The sequence below is a fragment of the Porites lutea genome, chromosome 4, assembly GCF_958299795.1.
Source record: "Porites lutea chromosome 4, jaPorLute2.1, whole genome shotgun sequence".
Taxonomy (NCBI): domain Eukaryota; kingdom Metazoa; phylum Cnidaria; class Anthozoa; order Scleractinia; family Poritidae; genus Porites; species Porites lutea.
This window is the reverse complement of record NC_133204.1, coordinates 33,955,402-33,978,261: the sequence shown is the minus strand read 5'-3', so window position 1 is coordinate 33,978,261 and position 22,860 is coordinate 33,955,402. Positions and strand designations below refer to the sequence as shown.

Here is a 22,860-nt window from a genome sequence, read left to right as displayed (position 1 = left end):
ATGAACCCTGTGTTGGAGAAAAAGCCCTGGGATGTTCGCAGTGGAATTTTTGCTGTTTCTGCCGTGTGTCTAGGTAAGCGGACTACGGCCGTGAACGGGAAAGGCAGCTTGTTATATTCATTCGTGTCTTCCACAGAATTTTAAGATAAATTACTGTCAGTATATATTTTGATAAAACGAAATGAAGATCTTAATCTTAAAAACCAGTTGAAAATACACTTGTTCTTAGTCTGGGACAGTTTTTTATATATAAAGGAGGGAGATCAGTTGATCTTGAACAGTATCCTTCGTGGCATAACGAATAAGAGTCAAAGCATGATTTATGCAAGTCTTTAGTTAGATGAATGTATAATGAATTGTGACTGGGGTGTTTATAAAAACAAAACAAAAAGCAGACATGACTTTCCTATTTTAAACGAAAACATGTTTCCTCCAATTGTAAACGTTTTGCAAGAGATATTTCTAACCGGCTTTATGCTAAACTTTAACCTATTTTCAATATTAATTACAGGCTTTTGGATCACGTCTGATCTTCCGATCGCTACGTAGAAAACAAACTCCGCGAAAATTATACAAGGAAATTTCGACAACCTAACTGAATTGCGATTTTCTAGAAAAATCTTGACAATTAGAAGTTATGAAGAACGTTCTTACTTATAAAGAGTCCATTTTGGAATTAATAAAATTCATGTACTTTACTTAATACTCGGACATTGCGATAATCTATTTACAGATGTTTGAAGTCTGGATTTAATTTTGGGATGTCTACCATTGAACGTACAGCATTAAAAAGAACAGCAAATGATATTTATTTTGCAAGATTTTGGCACGAAAACTTAATAATCGTACGTAAACAAGATCTTTAATCCCAGAATACAAAGACTTGGGGAAACTACGTTGCTCTAGAGATCTATTTGTTCCAAAGATATATCTTTCTCAGGGGGCGGAATCCCATATAAAAGTGTCGGGGATGCTCGTTGGAAAATTCAAATTAAATCCCAAAGGGAGACAAATGAGGGTGTGGCTGAAGCTTAAACTGACCCCTAAGGGAGATTTCTGTTTGGTCAGTGTCAGGGCATTTTTTGTAATTTTTTTTTTTTATGCACGGTACTAAACGATACCTGGGTGGGTAAATATAGTGACTTTCCATCCCAAACGCCCAAAGCGAGACGATGAGCATCCCATACGGGAATTCCCTCAGGGATATCTTTAAGGTAGCGTAGTAGCAATGACTAAGCGTAAGGTCAAAATGGCTGGATATTGGCTCCTTCGTTTTGCTTTTTTACGGACCGAGACGAAGTCGAGACCCATAAAAAGCAAATATGAATCGTGCCAATATTCGGCCATCTGACGAAACAAGATAAGCTAAGATTGGTCCGAATGAAGAATGAATTATTTGGCCAAAAAGAAAACTTTCTCTTGCGGGACCAACGCGGGAAATCCGAGCGGGCAAGGAAGGCCCATCTTGGCCACTTGGGTAGACAATTAGAACAAGAAACTCGTTTCATCTTGCCCGTTCGTGGGAGGCAGAGGCTACAGGCAGAAAAAAAAATTAAAGCCAAAGGACCATTGTTTCAACAGGCTTATCTTGATCATTGGATTTCTTGGCAATGGAATCGTGGTAGCAGTAATCTCAAACTTGCGCCGGCGAGGTCACAAAACGTCCGTTCAGCTTTTCCTCGTTAACTTGGCCGTCTCAGATCTGATGGTGTGTTTGCTGTGCATTCCCCTGACCATCTTCGTAAATTTTTATTACCCAAATAAAATAGCCGAAAGAGATGTTGGTTTCTGCAAGCTGGCACGAGTTATGCAGGTAAAGATTTTAATGTACAATATATCAACTGTAACGATTCCAGAGGACCTGGTGGAACTGATAGGCGTTGACACCACTAATCAAACAAAAAAATTAAAAGTAATGTTTCAGTGAAAACAGTTAAGATCAAAGCTCTTTAATCTCGCAGGAATAATGTTCCCAGGGCACCAGTTCATTTGTCTCCTAGCGACGCACGTCAACCAGAATTGGCCTTTTTGCAATATTTAACAGTACAGTTTCGCCAAAAATGTTTTGGCACGTCCTCTCTACAAGAGAAAAGACACTAAACATTACAAATTTCAGCGTCAGCAACGTCAAGAATTAACAGGGAACACGGCAGTGCACCTTACTTTCCTTTGACGTGAGTCACCAAAACGCTTTGTTTAAACTTCCACAATTATGCCCAGACAAAGGAAATAAGTAGTTGAAACAATCAGAGACAACAAACGGAACTTTCTCCTGCGCCCGCTGAGGAAACATCAGTAACAATAAACGTGTCTTTTCCTGTCTTCAAGAAAAGTGCGATTTTGTTGCTACTTAATATGTGGACATATATATATATATATGGACGTTTTGGTATCGGATTGGTTTGGTCAATAAGACAGGAGATTTTGAATCGGGAATCCAAAGCCGAATGTTGTGTCCAGTGATTACTGTCCAACGTTTTGTAGTGTAAATAATTCTTCCAACTAATCCGGATACTTTGTTTCCGCTAGTGATCATATGAAATTGAGAGGAAAATGACAGGTGTAAAAGTTCGCGCTTGAATGTCCTGGATTTATCGATGTCAGCAAATGCTGGACAATCCACTGAAATACTTATAAATGCGAAAACCACTAGCCTCCAGTGCAAACTTTGCCTGTTATTTTACTGTACGAAATATGGTAATAATATATATACGACTTAATTTTCGTATCTTCTTCACCTGTAGTCAAACCATATCCACAGTATTCAACATCTACTTTATTCCTTTTCCGCAGTACCTCAATCCAATAATCTCAGTCAGCCTGATGACAGCAATAAGTATTGATCGATACATGACATTTGTAAAGCAGGAATTAACGTGCATCAATAGATCTTGGTATCTCAGGCCAGCCTGGTTGATCGTCTTTGCCTGGGTATACGGTACAGTTCAAGGCCTTCCGATTTTTTATACAAGCAATTTCATTCCTCTTGATTATAATAACAGCACCATCTACTACTGCAGCACTACGCAAGGCCAGTCTCTTGAAGGAACGATTTACCTCGTTGCCTCAGTCTTACTTGGGTTCATAATACCTTTAGCAGTCTTAACTATATCATATCGCAAAATTATAAAAGTGATATCGACCAGGAATCGCAGACTTTCCGCCACTGTAGGGAGTATATCCAATCCCACAATTACAAATGCCAAGTTGCTGGAAAAGTCCAGAAGAAGGGTTCTTCGCGTGTTGGTAATTGTTGTCATCTGCTTTGTCGTCTGCTGGTTGCCTTTCGCTCTCTACTTTGGGCTACTGGTGCAGCATCTCAGGGAATTTCCAAACGTTATGGATCCGGTGAGTCTCATAACCTATGGACTGGGCATATCAAACTTAGCCTTTAACCCTTTTATTTACTTCTTCAACGTTTGCGGTAAGTCCTGTCGTTCTATGAGAAGAAGATTTCTTGAGGTAATGGGAAGTAGCCGGGAGAGGACATCACTGGAAAGTGTAGGAACAAGTTCGACCTGTTCAAGGACCGCCTGCGTAGCCGAACAAGACAAGGACGTAGTAGAGTTAGATGTAAACTCTCCTTCTCCTGTCCGATCAAACATCGATAATGCATGTACAAGAGTTGCATTCGTGAACGAACTTGCAGAGTTTCAAGAAGAAGGTCTGGATACCAAGTTCTAAATCACTGGAACTGGGACGAGCAATGGCGGCGTAAAGACGCCTATTGGGGCTGTCCGCAATTTCTTCTGATATCCGAGGTCCCCGTAACGGCAAATGGCCGAATTCTTATCTGAACTACTAGGAAAAAGGAGAAACAGGATATCTACCAGTTCAGACGACTCAACCTCTTCACCTGACAACAAAAAATCTCGAAAATCCATCTCGACCGACGGAGAAATAGCCGAAGAAGACACAATCCTAACCGCGCTAGATATGACAGCGAACATGGCAAAAAAGCTTGAAGAAATCCTTGAGCGTTTAAAAAAGCTCGACGTGATAGAATCATCTGTTAAAAGCATCGAGACAAAGCTCAACTGCCTAGAAGAGCGTACAGCAGTATTGGAAAATTTCAGACAAACTACGGAGAAAGACATTAACGATCTTAAAGAAAATGGAAATTTCACGAGCTCACAGTTATCTGAAATATCGACTGAGCTAAAAAATCACCAAGCTGCAATCACTGATTTAACACAAAAGGCAGAGGCGAGTAAAGAGTTATTAAACGAACTTACAGCAAAAAATCTCTACCTAGAAGCTTACTCCAGAAGAGAGAACATCAGGTTTATGAACATAAAAGATGGCTCCTCCGATGAACCCGAAGATGTCGAAGAAACCCTAAGAGATTTCTTAGAACGCGAACTGGGCTTCCACGACGCAAGAAGCGTGGAAATCCAAAGAGTTCATCGAAGTGGAAAAAGCAAGAATGGAAAGCCCCGGCCAATACTGGCTCGTTTTCTGAGATACAAGGATGTCCAGAAAATATTTTCACTCGGGCACCGATTAAAAGAAACCGATTTCCAAATGTTCCGCGACTATCCTGCAGAAATTGTCAGAAGACGCAAAGAGCAGATGAAGACCTTCCAAGAGGCCAGAAGAAACAACATTCCTGCATTCTTCAGTCTATCGGAACCAGATAAGTTATTTATTAGAGGTCGAGTGTGGCCTGTAGGAAAAAAACTGATCATTAATCCTGAGACTGTTTCATAATTGTATTACGGGGACAAATTTACTATTCTTTTTTTCTTGCGGCTAGTCACCCCTTAGAGATGCAAAGCGACCACCCAGCAAGAAAACATTTTAACTTTGTCTTTATGTTTTTTTTCGATTTTTTCTGTTTTGTTTTACTTTCAGTGCTTTGAAATATCTTTTTCTTAGACCTTTCTGTACGAAACCGACACTCTATATCTCATTTGCACAAATCAGAATAATCTCTCATGCTATTCTTCTTTGGGTGAAAATTATCAGTTTCTTCTTTCTTCACAGCAACAAAAGAAATGGAACTTACAATTGGTTCAATTAATGCTAGGGGATTAGGAGACAGAAGCAAGCGACGGGAATTCTTTAATTGGCTGCGGAAAAAACAAATGGCCATATATTTTATTCAAGAAGCTCATTGTACCGAAAATAATATGCATGACTGGCGAGCTGAATGGGGTTATCAGGCCCTTTTCAGTTGCTGCTCTAGCAAAAAGGCAGGCGTTATCATATTGTTTAACAACACTTTCACCTTTCAAATTTCGCGAACATACTGCGACCCTGGGGGACGCTATATAATCTGTGACTTGATTACAAATGGGAAACACTTAACCTTGGCAAATATATATGCTCCAAACAACGACGACCCAAATTTTTTTACCTCGGTCTTTGAGCGGTTAGCAGATTTTAAGTGCGATGAGGTAATAATTGGCGGGGACTATAATTTAGTTTTGGATGTTGAGAAAGATAAAAAAGGTGGCCTTGCAAAAACCCACAAAAAATCGTTGGAAGTCATAAATAGCTATTCCGAAGACTTAGACCTTATTGATGTCTGGAGAATACAAAACCCTGAACAACGACGATTTACATGGAGACAAAAGAACCCCGAAATACAATGCAGACTTGACTTTTTTCTCGTAAGTCAATGCACATCTTGCAACTCAATCAACACAGATATAGTCCCTGGTTATAAGACAGATCATTCATTGGTCACGTTGCAAATTTCGACGCATAATAACATGAGAGGACGGGGCTTCTGGAAACTAAATACCTCATTCCTAAAGGACGAAGAATATATAAAGAAAATACAATCCATTATAACTCAAACTAAAGATGAATATGCACTGGATAATACTGTCGATCCAAACTTACTGTGGGAAATGATAAAAATGAAAATTAGAAAGACATCAATTGAGTTTGGCAGAATAAATAAGAGAAAAATGTTTCAAAAACAAGATGATATAGAAAAGACAATAAAAATTCTGGAGGAGCAGACCGCCAACATTGATGCCACTGACTGCCAAAATGTATGGTCAGAGTTAGAAAAGAAAAGACGGGAACTTGAAACCATAATCGAATACCAGACAAAAGGGGCTATTCTAAGATCTAAATCGCGATGGTACAATGAGGGCGAAAAAAACACTAAATACTTTCTAAACTTAGAGAAGAGACACTGCAAACAAGGAACAATTACCCAACTGAAAGTTAATGACAAAGATTTAATCCAATCCGACAGGGAAATCTTACACGAGTGCGAGACCTTTTATAAAAATCTCTACAGTTCAAAAGTACAAGTTAACGATTACCCGGAAGTTTTCTTTCCATCTGCACGAGAAGTATTAAGTGAAGAAAAAAAACAGCATTGTGAGGGTCTTTTAACTTCTAAAGAGTGTTTGGAAGCATTAAACGGTATGGCCACGGAAAAAACACCTGGTACTGATGGCCTGCCGTGTGAATTTTATAAAGTTTTTTGGAAAGACGTAGGCGAAACACTAACAGAGGCCCTAAACTTTTCTTACCAAACAGGAAAACTCGCTGTATCACAAAGGCGAGGAATTGTCAAGCTTATACCGAAGAAGGACGCAGATCCCAACCTGATTAAAAACTGGCGCCCATTGACACTATTAAACTGCGATTATAAGATTGCATCAAAGGCTATTGCAAATCGAATCAAAACAGTTTTACCGGAACTTATATCAGAAGATCAGTCAGGCTTTATTAAAAACAGATGTATCAGTGACAATATACGCACATTAGATAGTGCTATTAAGTATGCAGAAAACAAAGGTTTACCCGGTTTACTTCTTTTCCTCGATTTTGAAAAAGCTTTTGACACGTTAGAGTGGTCATTCATAAACCAAACGTTACGGCACTTTGGGTTTGGCCCCTCACTGTTAAACTGGGTTGAACTATTTTACTGCAATACCGAAAGCTGTATACTAAACAATGGATGGGCAAGCAATTTCTTTGAGTTAAGTAGAGGTGTTAGACAAGGCTGCCCCCTATCGCCTTACCTCTTCATACTGTCCGTAGAAATACTCGCTGAAGCTATTCGCAATAAGAAAGAAATAAAGGGCATCAAAATCTATAATACCGAAGTTAAAGTAAGTCAATATGCGGATGACACGACACTCATTTTAGATGGAACTGAGGAATCAGTAAGAGCGTCACTGTTACTGATAGAAGCATTTGGGAACATATCTGGCCTAAGGCTGAACAATGAGAAAACAGAGGCCTTGTGGATAGGTTCTAAAAGAAACTGCAACCTGAAACTCTGTCCGGAAAAAATTTTTAAATGGCAAAAGGGAAAGGTCAAAGCACTAGGCGTGTGGCTGTCTACAGATCAACAGTTAACAATCTCTCTCAATTACAACGAGAAATTGGCAAAAATCCAAACTATCCTGGGATGCTGGAAATTTAGAAGACTTAGCTTAATAGGGAAAATAACAGTACTAAAAAGCCTTGTAGCATCCCAATTGGTCTATATACTCACACCTTTGCAAACGAATCACCAAGCGATAAAAGAGATCAACAAGCTTTTTTTCAATTTCTTATGGAACGGCAAAAAGGATAAAATTAAACGCTCGATCATGATCAATGACTACCCTGAAGGAGGACTTAAAATGATTGATATTGCCTCTTTTAACAAATCTCTCAAGGTTACGTGGATTAAAAAGTATCTAGATTCAGGAAACCGTGGCAAATGGAAAAACTTCTTTAATCTGGCGCTGGGAAAATACGGGGGAAGTCTTTTTTTCGAATTAGGAAATCTTAACAGAAAGGATATTGATAAGCTAAAGATAGAAGACCCTTTTATCAAAGAAATTGTAGAAATTTGGTCTGACACTTTCTTCGAGAGGAAAATAGTATCAAAAGATCATTTTCTATCTCTACCTCTGTTACAAAATTCATTAATAAGAATAAATAACGCACCAGTTTTCTGCAATAATTGGCTTAACAAGGGTATAACAAAAGTTAAACATCTAATGGACGAGAATTCTCTCAACTTTTTTTCCCTCGACCATTTTCAGAACAGATATAACATTCGAGTAAAACCACTAATGTTTTTCGGAATCGTCTCAGCCGTGAAATCTTTACAACGACAAATCCCGAGAACACATCAGCAGTATGAAAGTCCTCTTAACACATTTCTCAAAGGCCAAAAATCATCTAGAATTGCTTACAAGCAACTAATAGCAAATAAAAGTGAAAAACCCACATCTTGTATAGACAAATGGCATAAAGACATCCACTCTTCAACCGATAAAAATGCTGACTGGAGAAACGTTTTTCAAGCAGCAAACACTTGTACAACGAGCTCAAAACTTATTGATTTTAATTTCAGATTTTTACACAGACGTTTACCAACTAACAGCTATCTGCAAAAAATAGGAGTTAAAGAGAACGGAAAATGTACTTTTTGCCATGACGAGAAAGAGGATTTGATGCATCTATTTTGGAAATGCCAAAAAACCAAAAATTTTTGGGATAATTTCTCGATATGGCTTCAGTCGTGCCAGATCCTCCAACCGGGCAGTTACTTAGACATGACTACCGCTTTGGGCCTAACGCCAGACAGCTCTTCCTTTAAGCTCCATATAAACTTCTGTTGTCTTATAGCTAAAAACTTTATCTGGATATGCAGATCGAAAGAATGTTTCCCAATTCACAACAATTTCTTGTTTCATCTGAGACATATATACCAATTAGAAAATAAGACACCGCGCAATACAAAAAAATGGAAACCTTTCTTTTCCTCGCTGGGTCTTGTCTCCTAACTCCAAAAACATAAATTAGTGCACCTACTATGAGTATTTATATTACTTCCACCACAAAGAAAGAAAAAAACAAAAATGTAAAAATTAATTATAGATTATACTAAGTAGAGTAATATATGGAATTACCATTGCTGTAATGTATTTTAATATTTGTAAGTATATTGCCATGTAAGTGTGCAAATTCGCTATTTGTTTTTTGTTTTTTTGTTACTTTATTTATCACTTTTTTTCTTTTTATTACTTTATTTATTCTGTGTAATTTTTGTTTCTTTTCTGTGTGTGTATTACTTGCAATAAAAAAAAGAAAAAAAAAAGTTCTAAATCACTGCGTGATTGCATCAGTATCGACTTCATTAAAGATGTTTTGTTAACTACAATTATGGACAAAAGTCGTTGGGAAAGTCAGAACGTAACTTCAATTCTATGCGTTTCACAAGTTGTCGCAAAAAGCAGTGCTGTCTTTTTACAAATCCATGCCCCTCCCCCTCTCCACCCAAACCAATGTTGAAAGATCAAAGGAATTGTGCCTTGACGGTTTCAACACTGTCTGTGGGGTGGGGGGAGGGGGTATTGACGTACAGTGTTAGAAGCGCGCGGATTCAATTTCGCGTGTGTTAAACTGAAAGCGTTCGAACTATATATCTATCCCAAGACTTTTTTCCATGATTGTAGGTGCTTACCCTGCAAACAGTGGTTTCTCCAGGCCGGACGCTACGCTACGAAGGGAGAGAAACCACTGCGAGCATCCGTCTGCTTCTTTTATCGAGCCGCCGTCCAGCGCTATGGACGAATAAATTAACTTTAAACATGTAAATCCTGTTTGAAAGCAAGTTTAGGCTCTCGCGCATTTGCTTACGCTTACAATTGCTGCCTTAACGCGAGCCTGCTGTGAATATCCATAAAACGCGAAATTGGGCATCTTCACGTTGTAGTCGTGCAAAAATGGCAAAGAAATGCAAAAATAAAAGCGTGATGCACGTGCAAAGTTGTTGTTTTGCTTATTAAACTATTGTTTTGTTGAAGTTCTCGTTGCCGTCTTCTCGTTTGATATTCGTAGTAATCACGTAGACGCGCATGCTCGATGGAAAAGCAAACGGTTGCTCGCACTGGTTTCTTTCCCATCGAAGCGTACCGTCCTACCTGGAGAAACCACTGCTCGCAGGGTAGTAGGTGCTCCTCCCGGCCTGCTAATTTGAACACAGTGCGGCTCTTACATCCGATTGAATTGCATAATATTTAAAAAAAAGATAACGTACTTTACCGAAGCGTGGAATTTGTTTTCTTTGGCGGTCATTTTGAATTTTGCGGTCAGCTGGTGCGAGGTCTGGAACCTTAAAGTCTTCGGGGCCACTCATAGCATCGGACCTTCCGACAGTTTTCCGACTTTCTCAGATCCGTTCGGAGATTATTCAAATTATTCTTGGTTTCAGGTTCGACCGACAAAATGGCCGCCAAAGAAAACAAATTCCACGCATCGACAAAGTAAAGCATATTTATAAAAGAACAACAACAAATATACGATGTGATCGAATGTGTGCCTCCTGTATTTTAAATCAATGATGTTCAAGTGGTTAGAAAATAGTTACAGCAGTGGCCTAAAAACGTTACCGTAGCAGAGCATAGAAATAATTACAATTGTATGATCGATTTAAAATATTTATCCGTTTCTGATTGGCATTTGTCCGCTGGTTAATATTCAGAATCATTTATTATTCATAACCTGCTGACGCTCACCAAATTTGAAATATACATTATACCATAATAGATGTCAGTCACTCAGACGAAAATGATTGCCTGAATATCTTGTATGGATAATAAAACAATAATTGCATTCCGCTTTCCTATCATAATTAGCAATTACTGGATGAGCCTGAGTATAACCTTAAGAATTATGCAGATCGATGGGCCGACGGCCAAGGTCGCTAACACAGTTTGAGATCTGATAATTCCTCAGGGCATACAAAAGCTGCCTTCAATAATCGTTTTATTGAATATTCGTTCAAAATAATCCACACTTTAAAAACAATCTAAGACATGCGGATCATTACACGTTTCTGGGAAACTGCCCACTGACCCCTCCCCTAAGCCAACATTAACACTTACTTCTCACTTAGGGTAGGGATAGGTGGGCAGTTTCCAAGAAAAGTATAATTGCTTACCTTAATGGATGTTGAGTTCCCGTCTGCATTTGCCTGTTCCTTGGCAAATTCGGCAGATTAACAGGATTAATGTGGCTGGGCAAGGTCAAATAAATTTAGATAGCTGTCTAAACATATCCATACAACTACATTTCTTTTTACATGCACAGTTTGCGGTTATGATACCAGATAGCAATATTTCTTAAAACTAAACGCCAAAGGTGCCAAGAGTATTGAAGCTTCGGTAAAACGGGCAGCAAAAACATGCGACTTGTTTTCCAATATTGCAGCAAAAGGCCGAGTGGAACAGCGATCTTTTACCACCCTCGTTCATACCTGTTAACAACTTCGGTGACTCATTGCAAGGCAGGGTTGATGAGGGTGGTAAAACGCCCAACATCGCTATTCAACTCGTTTGGCAGCAACGTTGAAGAACAAGCTGCATGTTTTTTTATGCCCGTTTTACCGCACCTTAATGCTAAGTGTTTGTAAGTCAGTGGCGCTCCAACGGTCGCCATGCCTACGGGATAGGTGCAAGGTGCAAGCGGCAAGGCTCCTGTATAGGTGTAAATTATGCAAGTCATCAAATCATACAAAGTCAGTCTTCCGTATCTTAATGACTTCTTAAGGCGGCCCGGACCTATTTATTTGCGCATTAGTTATGTTTTTGGGTTTTTCGGCAGGAATGCTGATTTCTATGAGTTTTGGGATCGTCAATAAAGAATGGTCAAACTTCAAGAAACTGTTATTTATTTTCTTGTAGCTATAAAAACGTTTGAGATATCGGCATCTGTTTAAAACCACACTTTTACAAAAAATATCAGTAACTACGAAACCCTAAGAGAGATTTTTCTCTAACTTCAGCAAATAAGCCTTTGAGCTCTCCAGTTTTATATCTGCAAGTGCGAAGTCTATCGTGAACGTAGAACTCGCTGCACAAATAGCTGGTCAAATTTAACCTTAAAATACAACGCTAACACATTTGTGAAATTTGACGCACAAACAGAGAAAAACTGCCGTGTCTGCAAGGGTATTCTAAGCCAAAGCTTTATTATTGCAAGAAACTGAGTAATCATAAACCCACGGCGAATACAGTTCGCAATACAAGAAGAACAACTTTATGCTGAAGCAAGATTAATGAACACCCATTTATCAAAGTTACCGTGTATTTGCCCTTCTCTTTATAATTTTCGAATGAAAAATCTCAGCAAAGCAAGATATAGCATCTTCGGAAATCTCCTACCAATTTTTAGCACCGAAGGTTCCCGTCTTGAGGAGAAATAAAGCCACCAACCCCAGTTCCTCAACCGATCCATTTTCAGCTGCAATAAAAACCCTTGTATTAAGTAATTTATTCAAACATGTTAGATTTGCCATCACATTCGCACGAGCAGTTTGTCATTGGGGATAATGAAAAGAATAAGAGGATTGTCATATTTTCTTCATCTTTATCCCCAAGTGGCAAACTTCCCGTACGAATGTGATGTCAAGCCTAAAAAGCTTGAATAAATTACCAAGTACAAAGGCTTTCAGTGCAGCCGAAAAATGGACGGTTAGAAGTACTGGAGTTGGTGGCCTTATTTCTCCTCAAAACGGAAGCCTGCGACGCTAAAAACTCTTGAGAGTTTTTCCTAGATGCTATATTTTGCCTTGTTAAAATAGGTTTCGAAACTGTCAGCCGAGATGCCATCTCGTGCCTCCTACCTTGTGTATTACAATTATTGTATGGAGGTGAAATTGGGCATGTTATCATAAAACTTCGTTTGATCACTTAGGACAAAAACAACTAACTGCAGAGTAAGTTTCATTGACCTTTATTTAGTATTTCCTACAAAATTTAGGATCGTATTTTTTACCCCACAAAAACACCGTAATTTTACTGGAACATTACTGTGGTACTATCACAAAGTCTGGGTTACCTGTGCTTCCCCTGCAATTGAAATGCATGGAAGCCATAAAAGTGGCAAATAACCATCAAACCCTGATGCAATCACAATCAGCCTAGCATGCAGTGGAGACGTATTTTGGGCGTGCGAAAGCTGCTTGTTTATGTTGGGTTGGACAGCTGTCATGGCACTTTCGCGAGGAAAAACATTTGCGTGCTCGAAGAAAACGCCCACACCGCAGGTTACCCCTACAGCAATCCCACGCTCTTGTTTAAAACTCAGACTCAAGAAAACTCGCTAAACGTTTTTTCTGTTAAAATCTGCCTTAGTTTTATTTCTTTCCCCTTGGTTTTTTGTACTTCTTCATTGTTGAACTTTCCATTCTATTAATTATCAAGCCTTGAAAATATTGATTCTTCCACAGTTTCAATATTCACTGGCAAATTATTACTATTGTCGCGATCTCAGACTTCTAACTACAAGATATTGTAAACTATTCAGTCACTACGATCATTTAGATTTATTTGTTTGAATAACGTACGTGTCTTAAGAAGGTCTGTGAAAAATATCTCCAGGGGTATAATTTGGCCGAAATCTATTCTCATTCTGTCAACCTTGGGGCTTTAATTAAATTTGCACTCTTCCCCAAAAATTGTGAGCGCGTATAATGTTTTAAGGCCAAAAATATATATTCAGTTCAGGAAACATGTTGCCATATGGTATACATATAAAAGAAGGATCTGGTCAGTTATAACTCTGAAACAAATTATATATCAGCTACATGAGTAGTTAAAATGAAGCTACTGATAAACACCTGGCGCATTTCTATTCATCTGAAATGCTTTTAACTTTCTTTTTCATGTTGATTCTGGTGTGATGCCATTCCGTAATAGTTAAGTGCTTATATTTAAAACTTTTCACCGAATATTAGTTTTGAGATTCGAGAAAAGAACGAAAAACAACAGAAAATCGTTTTTACCTCTTGATAAATTGGCAATAAAAAATTAAGTCTATTTATTAGTAAGTTCTAATTTTGATCATCAGAGGTAATTTGAAGTTTGACTTTTAAAGTAATTTGAATATAGTATTCAAATACAACTCACCGGGGTACAGAACGCGTCACTTGCTTGGCACTTTCAAGGAGAATTTTCCACGGCTCAAGCAGAACCTAAACTATTTAGCAAAGAGGTGATCGCAACATGAACCCTGTGTTGGAGAAAAAGCCCTGGGATGTTCGCAGTGGAATTTTTGCTGTTTCTGCTGTGTGTCTAGGTAAGCGGACTACGGCCGTGAACGGGAAAGGCAGCTTGTTATATTCATTCGTGTCTTCCACAGAATTTTAAGATAAATTACTGTCAGTATATATTTTGATAAAACGAAATGAAGATCTTAATCTTAAAAACCAGTTGAAAATACACTTGTTCTTAGTCTGGGACAGTTTTTATATATAAAGGAGGGAGATTAGTTGATCTTGAACAGTATCCTTCGTGGCATAACGAATAAGAGTCAAAGCATCATTTATGCAAGTCTTTAGTTAGATGAATGTATAATGAATTGTGACTTGGCGATTTATAAAAACAAAACAAAAAGCAGACATAATTTTCCTGTTTTAAACGAAAACATGTTTCCTCCAATTGTAAACGTTTTGCAAGAGATATTCCTAACCGGCTTTATGCTAAACTTTAACCTATTTTCGACATTAATTACAGGCTTTTGGATCACGTCTGATCTTCCGATCGCTACGTAGAAAACAAACTCCGCGAAAATTATAAAAGGAAATTTCAACAACCTAACTGAATTGCGATTTTCTAGAAAAATCTTGACAATTAGAAGTTATGAAGAACGTTCTTACTTTTGGAATTTTGGAATTAATAAAATTCATGTCCTTTACTTAATACTCAGACATTGCGATGCTATATTTACAGATGTTTGAAGTCTGGATTTAATTTTTGGACGTCTACCATTGAATCTACAGGGTTAAAACGAACAGCAAATGATATTTATTTTGCAAGATTTTGGCACGAAAACTTAATAATCGTACGTAAACAAGATCTTTAATCCCAGAATACAAAGACTTGGGAAAACTACGTTGGTCTAGAGATCTATTTGTTCCAAAGATATATCTTTCTCAGGGGGCGGAATCCCATATAAAAGTGTCGGGGATGCTCGTTGGAAAATTCAATTTAAATCCCAAAGGGAGACAAATGAGGGTGTGGCTCAAGCTTTAACTGACCCCTAAGGGAGATTTCTGTTTGGTCAGTATCAGGGCATTTTTTGTAATTTTTTTTATGCACGCTATTGAACGATACCTGGGTGGGTAAATATAGTGAATTTCCATCCCAAACACCCAAAGCGAGACGATGAGCATCCCATACGGGAGTTCCCTCAGGGATATCTTTAAGGTAGCGTAGTAGCAGTGACTAAGCGTAAGGTCAAAATGGCTGGATATTGGCCTCCTTCGTTTTGCGTTTTTACGGACCGAGACAAAGTCGAGACCCCTAAAAAGCAAATATGAATCGGGCCAATATTCGGCCATCTAACGAAACAAGTTTGGTCCGAATAAAGAATGAATTATTTGGCCAAAAAAAAAACTTTTTTCTTGCGGGACCAACGCGGGAAATCCGAGCGGGCAAGGAAGGCCCATCTTGGCCACTTGGGTAGTCAATTAGAACAAGAAACTCGTTTCATCTTGCCCGCTCGCGGGAGGCAGAGGCTACAGGCAGAAAAAAAAATTAAAGCCAAAGAACCATTGTTTCAACAGGCTTAATCCTCATCATTGGACTTCTTGGCAATGGAATCGTGGTAGCAGTAATCTCAAACTTGCGCCGGCGAGGTCACAAAACGTCCGTTCAGCTCTTCCTCGTTAACTTGACCGTCTCAGATCTGATGGTGTGTTTGCTGTGCATTCCCCTGACTATCTTCGTAAATTTTTATTACCCAAATAAAATAAATGAAAGAGATGTTGGTTTCTGCAAGCTGGCACGAGTTATGCAGGTATAGATTTTAATGTACATTATATTAACTATAACCATTTCAGAGGACCTGGTGGAACTGATAGGCGTTGACACCACTAATCAAACAAAAAAATTAAAAGTAATGTTTCAGTGAAAACAGTTAAGATCAAAGCTCTTTAATGTCGCGGGAATAATGTTCCCAGGGTACCAGTTCATTTGTCTCCTAGCGACGCACGTCAGCCAGAACTGGCCTTTTTGCAATATTCAGCAGTAATGTCTCGCCTAAATGTTTTGGCAGGTCCTCCCTATTAGAGCCAAGACACTAAACATTACAAATTTCAGCGTCAGCAACGTCAAGAATTAAAAGGGAAAACCGCAGTGCACCTCACTTGCCTTTGACGTAAGTCACCAAAACGCTTTGTTTAAATTTCCAGTATTATGCCCCGACGAAGGAAATAAATAGTTGAACCAATCAGAGACAACAAACGGGACTTTCTCCTGCGCCCACTGAGGAAACATCAGTAACAATAAACGTGTCTGTTCCTGTCTTCAAGAAAAGTGCGATTTTGGTCCTTATTAATATGTGGACATGTCCTTGATGCAAGGTTTACAGTAGATGATATTTTGCTGGATTATTCCTGACGAATCCGAAACGTTTTGGTATCGGATTGGTTTGGTCAATAAGTCAGGAGATTTTGAATCGGAAATCTAAAGCCGAATGTTTTGTTCAGAGATTACTGTTCAACGTTTTGTAGTGTAAGTAATTCTTCCAACGAATCCGGATAAAGTTTTCCGCTAGTGATCATATGAGTTTGCGGTAAAACCAATTGAAAGGAAAATTATGGGCGTAAAAGTTCCCGCTTGAATGTCTCTGGATTTATCGATGTCGGCAAACGCTGGAGAATCCACTAAAATACCCTGAATATACTCAATGAGTAAACACTTATGAATGCGAAAACCACTGGCCTCCAGTGCAAACCTTGCCTGTTATTTTACTGTACGGAATATGGTAAAAATATATATACGACTTTTCGTACCTTCTTCACCTGTAGTCAAACCATATCCACAGTATTCAATATTTACTTATTAATTTTCCGTAGCACCTTAACCCAGTGATCTCAGTCAGCCTGATGACAGCAATAAGTATTGATCGGTACATGACATTTGTGAAGCAGGAACTAACGTGCATCAATAGAGCTTGGTATCTCAGGCCAGCCTGGTTGATCTTCTTTGCTTGGGTATACGGTACAGTTCAATGCCTTCCGATTTTTTATACAAGCAATTTCATTCCTCTTGATTATAATAACAGCACCATCTACTACTGCAGCACTACACACGGCCAGTCTCTTGTTGGGACGATTTACCTCGTTGCCTCAGTCTTACTTGGGTTCGTGATACCTTTAGCAGTCTTAACTATATCATATCGCAAAATTATAAAAGTGATATCGACCAGGAATCGCAGACTTTCCGCCACTGTAGGGAGTATATCCAATCCCACAATCACAAATGCCAAGTTGCTGGAAAAGTCCAGAAAGAGAGTTCTTCGCGTGTTGGTGATTGTTGTTATTTTTTTTGTCGTCTGTTGGTTGCCTTTCGCTCTCTACTTTGGGCTACTGGTGCAGCATCTCAAGGAGTTTCCGAACGTTATGGATCCGGTGAGTCTCATAACCTATGGACTGGGCATATCAAACTCGGTCTTTAACCCTTTTATTTACTTCTTCAACGTTTGCGGTAAGTCCTGTAGTTCTATGCGAAGTAGATTTCTTGAGGTAATGGGAAGTAGCGGGGAGAGGACATCACTGAAAAGTGTAGGAACAAGTTCGAACTGTTCAAGAACCGCCTGCGTAGCCGAACAAGACAAGGACGTAATAGAGTTAGATGTAAACTCTCCTTCTCCTGTCCGATCAGACATCGATAATACATGTACAAGAGTTGCATTCGTTAACGAACTTGCAGAGTTTCAAGGAGAAGGTCTGGATACCAAGTTCTAAATCACTGCGTGATTGCATCAGTATCGGCTTCATTAAAGATGTTTTGTTAACTAGGTGCTCCTCCCGGCCTGTACATTTTGACACAGTGCGGCTCTCACATCCGATTGAATTGCATAATATTAAAAAAAATGATAACGTACTTTACCGAAGCGTCGAATTTGTTTTCTTTGGCGGTCATTTTGAATTTTGTGGTCAGCTGATGCGAGGTCTGGAACCGAAAAATCTTCGGAGCCACTCATAGCATCGAACCTTCCGACAGTTTCCGACTTTCTTAGATCCGTTCGCAGATTATTCAAATTATTCTTGGTTTCAGGCCCGATCGACAAAATGGCCACCAAAGAAAACAAATTCCACGCATCGACAAAGTAAGTCATATTTATGAAACAACAACAACAAATTTATGATGTGATCGAATGTGTGCCTCCTGTATTTTAAATCAATGATGGTCAAGTGGTTAGAAAATAGAATTACAGCAGAAGCCTAAAAACGTTACCGTAACAGAGCGTAAAAATAATTATAATTGTATCATCGATTTAAAATATTTATCCGTTTCTGATTGGCATTTATCCGCGGGTTAATATTCAGAATCATTTATTATTCTTAACCTGCTGACGCTCACCAAATTTGAAAGATACATTATACTATCATTGACGCCAGTCGCTCAGACGAAAATGATCGCCTGAATATCTTATATGGATAATAATGCAATAATTGAATTAGACTTTCCTATCATAATTAGCAATTACTGGATGAGGCTGAGTATGACCTTGCGAATTATGCAGATCGATGGGCCGACGGCCAAGGTCGCTAACACAGTCTAAGATCTGCATAATTCTCCAGGGCATTCAAAAGCTGCCTTCAAAAATCGTTTTATTGTATGGTCGAACTTTAAGAAACTGTTATTTATTTTCTTGTAGGTATAAAAACGTTTGAGATATCGGCATCTGTTTAAAACGACATTTTAACAAAAAATGTCAGTAACTGCGAAACCCTAAGACAGATTTTTCTCTAACTTCAGCAAATGAGCCTCAGAGCTTTCTAGTTTTATGTCTGCAAGTTTGAAGTCTATCGTGGCTGTAGAACTCGCTGCACAAATAGCTGGTCAAATTTAACCTTAAAATGCAACGCTAACACATTTGTGGAATTTGACGCACAAATAGAGAAAACTGCACTGTCTGCAAGGGTATTCTTAGCCAAAGCTTTATTATTGCAAGAAACTGAGTAATCATAAACCTATGGTGAATACAGTTCGCAATACAAGAAGAACAACTTTATGCTGAATGCGGAGCAAGATTAAAAAACATCTACTTATCAAAGTTACCGTGTATTTGCCCTTCTCTTGATAATTTTCGAAACAAAATCTCAACAAAGCAAGATATAGCATCTACAGAAATCTCATACCAGTTTTTAAGAAGAAGAATATATAATGAAGGGCGGACGTGTTGTTTCCATCTGCGGTTTTTTGCTCTTTCTACTATCCCTTCAGTGTCTTTATCCTGATGGAGAATATCTAAAGCAACTCGTCACAGTTCGGTGCCTCTGCAGGAGTTATTTCGAGTTTGGATTCAAGCAATTCGGAGAAAAAAGGTCGGTTTTACCTTGCTCTACATTGCCGACTCTGACAAATCTACGTTGCTTGGCCCAGCCTGTGAACAATGTTTGTGGAATTGCTGTTGATTACCCATTGTCTTGTTGGTGTTGGAACAACACCATCGCACCTTCTGATCATAGCAATGCTTGTTTGGTGTATATACCGGCTAGTTATCCTATATTCTTCAGAAGGCCTAGGATCAGGCGTTACAGGTGTCCTTGTGCATATTAATCCAACTCATCGGCATCGTTCCATCCATTGCTAATTGGTGATTTGGTATTTAAATTGAATCCTGGACCCAAAGGAATCCCGGCGATTGTTTCAACTCGCAGTAGTCATAACCATGAAACTCAACTATCATCTTCGTCGCGGAGTATTAGCAATTTAATGAGCGTTCGTCGTTATTCTGCCTTGGCTCCGCTTGTTGCAGACAAACACTTGTCGCTGTGCTTGCTAAATGCTCGTTCTGTTAAAAATAAGACTGCTAAACTTTTTGACTATATATGCGACTGCAAGGGTGGCCTTGTTGCGATCACTGAGACTTGGCTGACTACTGACGACGCTGCTGTGCGAGCTGAATTGTGTCCGGTCGAATACAAAATTTCTGATCGCCCACGTACTGGCCGTCGAGGTGGCGGAGTGGCCTTGATATACCGTGATTCGCTATCTGTCAGAAGGATTGATGCTGGCGAGAAAGAATCCTTTGAATACTCCGAATGGACAATCTCATCACCTTCGCTCAATCTTCGGCTTGTCCTTCTTTATCGTCCACCTTATTCAGCTGATCACAGAGTCTCAACTAATGATTTCTTCACGGAGTTCTTTACCTACCTAGAATCCATACTTCTCTCCAAAGAGCATCTTGTGATTGCTGGTGACTTTAATATCCACGTTGATGTCCCCCATGATCCTGATTTAGTCAAACTACTAGATCTTTTACAGTCTGTTGGCCTCCAGCAACACATCACTGAGACTACGCAAATTCAGGGTCACACACTTGATCTTGTTATCACCCGTTCCAGCGATGACATCTTCAATAAGGTCCCTGTAGTTGATCGCTTTATCTCTGACCACACATTTGTTTATTGTACACTTCAGCCCGACAGACCTTGCATGACTACTAAGAACGTTGTCTACAGAAAGCTGAAATCCGTCGATCTTGAATCTCTTAAGCGAGACTTATCTGACTCCTTGTTATGTAGTGATCCACCGGATCTGCAAGTGCATCTTCACTCAGAACATCCACGTGACCTGGATGCTGTTGTACGCAGATACAACACTACACTTTCCAAACTAATTGATTGTCACGCCCCACTTAAGACTAAGACTGTGAAAGTTAGACCTGCAGTGCCTTGGTACAACGACGAGATAAAGGCCGCTAAACGCTTGAGACGCAAGGCTGAGAGAACCTGGAGGAGAACGAGATCTGTGTCTGACTTGAATATTTTCAAGTCTTACAGAAACCGCGTGACGTACCCCATAAACCAGGCCAGGCAGGCATTTTACACTAACTTTATTGATGAGAATAGCACAGACCATAAAATATTATTCAGAGCTACCAAACAACTCCTTGCTAAGAAAGAGGAGTTGTCGTTTCCTAATTATCAGGACAAATCAAAACTAGCCAATGACATCGGGGGTTTTTTCGTTCGAAAGATAGATAGAATTCGTTTTGACATTGATGCCGTAGACATCGATCCAAGCGCGCAATGCGCTACCTCTTGATCAGGAAGTAGATGCTGCGCATGCTTTTCATTCCTTTCAACCACTCTCGGAAAACGACGTCTCCGCGCTCATCCGTAAGTCTGCTAAGAAGTCCTGCCCGTTGGACCCGATGCCAACTTCTCTGGTTGTTAGCTGCCTTGACCTGCTGTTGCCTGTTATTTCACGAATCATAAATCTTTCGCTATCATGCGGCCATTTCTCTGAGGAATGAAAAGAAGCTCTGGTTACTCCGATCCTTAAGAAACCTGGCTTAGACCCGACGCAGTTGAATAACCTTTGCCCTGTCAGTAACTTGGACTTAATATCAAAATTGACTGAGCGCGCTGTTTTCGACCAAATTCACAGTCATATGAGTCGATTCGCCCTTTATCCAACCTCGCAATCCGCTTACCGAAAGGGTCACAGCACAGAAACAGCGCTACTGAAGGTACAAAACGACATTCTCATGAATATGAATCGCAGGCATGTAACTCTTCTAGTTCTCCTAGATTTGAGCGCAGCGTTTGACACTGTTGACCACAATATCCTGCTTGCTCATCCTAAGTCATGTATCGGCATTAATGGCACCGCCCTTAATTGGTTTACGTCTTATCTTAACAACAGGTCGCAACGAGTCTCGCTAAATGGCTTTACATCTGACAGTTTTACGCTTCCTTATGGCGTTCCACAAGGATCGTGTCTGGGGCCATTGTTGTTTACCATTTATTCCAGCAAACTGTTTGAAGTCATCAAATACTATCTACCTGAAGCTCATGCCTATGCCGATGACACTCAGCTTTACCTGTCGTTTAGTCCTGACACGGCAACTAATTAGACTGATGCGGTCATTGCCATGGAACGCTGTATATCGGACATTCGTACGTGGATGCTTACGGATAAGCTCAAACTTAATGATGAAAAAACTGAGTTCATGTTGATTGGTACAAAACAACAACTTTCCCAAGTAAATATTGATTTCCTTACTGTAGGAAGCATTGACGTTGCTCCTGTCACTGTGGCAAGAAATTTAGGGACATGGTTCGATTCTAACTTGAATCTCCAGGAACAGATCCACAAAACTTGTAAATCTGGGTTTTCCATTTATACAATATTCGGCGTATGCGAAAATATCTGTCCCAGGAGTCTGCACGAACTTTGGTCCATGCTTTTATCATTGGTCGTATAGATTACTGCAACAGCCTTCTGTTTGGTTTACCCTCTGTTCATCTACTTAAACTGCAACGCTTGCAGAATGCAGCTGCTCGGCTTATATCTAATGTCCCTCGCTACAGTCACACAACACCAGTACTACGTTCGTTACATTGGCTTTCTGTCAAATTTCGTATTGATTTTAAAATACTTCTTTTTACTTTCAAAGCTATCTACGGTCACGCGCCTGGTTACTTGATCGATTTGATTGTTATTAAAGAACAGCCGCGCTATAATCTCCGTTCAGCTAGCGGTCTTACCTTAAAGTATCCTAGTTTAAAACTGAAAAAGACTTTAGGGGATCGTGCTTTTTCATCTGCTGCCCCTAATTTATGGAACAATCTGCCCCTTCACATCCGTCTTGAAGACAATTTTGAACGTTTTAAATCTTTACTTAAAACGCATCTTTTTAGACTAGCTTTTGATACGTAATTTTTTAACCCACTATGTAATATATTTAGTGTTTTTTATCTTTTATTTAATTTTTAGCGTTGTTTATTCTTAGCCTTAATTATTTTGCTCAGTTTAGCTTTTATTTTCTTTTAACATTTACGTGTTGTCACGCGCTTTTGATCATATTTGCATGGAAAAGGCGCGTTATAAATTTTTAATTATTATTATTATTATTTTA

At 39.3% G+C, this 22,860-nt stretch overlaps 2 protein-coding genes across 2 annotated transcripts; both read left to right on the top strand.

The window, feature by feature from the left end:
- Window positions 1-3,684, top strand: LOC140934564 (prolactin-releasing peptide receptor-like). Its single transcript, XM_073384169.1, has 4 exons — window positions 1-73; window positions 512-545; window positions 1,582-1,813; window positions 2,794-3,684. Exons 1-4 carry the CDS (start codon window positions 1-3, stop codon window positions 3,682-3,684), a joined length of 1,230 nt encoding a protein of 409 aa, XP_073240270.1.
- Window positions 3,685-19,703: 16,019 nt separating this feature from the next.
- On the top strand, window positions 19,704-21,041 carry LOC140934563 (uncharacterized). Its single transcript, XM_073384168.1, has one exon. The coding sequence runs from the start codon at window positions 19,704-19,706 to the stop codon at window positions 21,039-21,041; it is 1,338 nt and encodes a 445-aa protein (XP_073240269.1).
- Window positions 21,042-22,860: the final 1,819 nt, after the last annotated feature.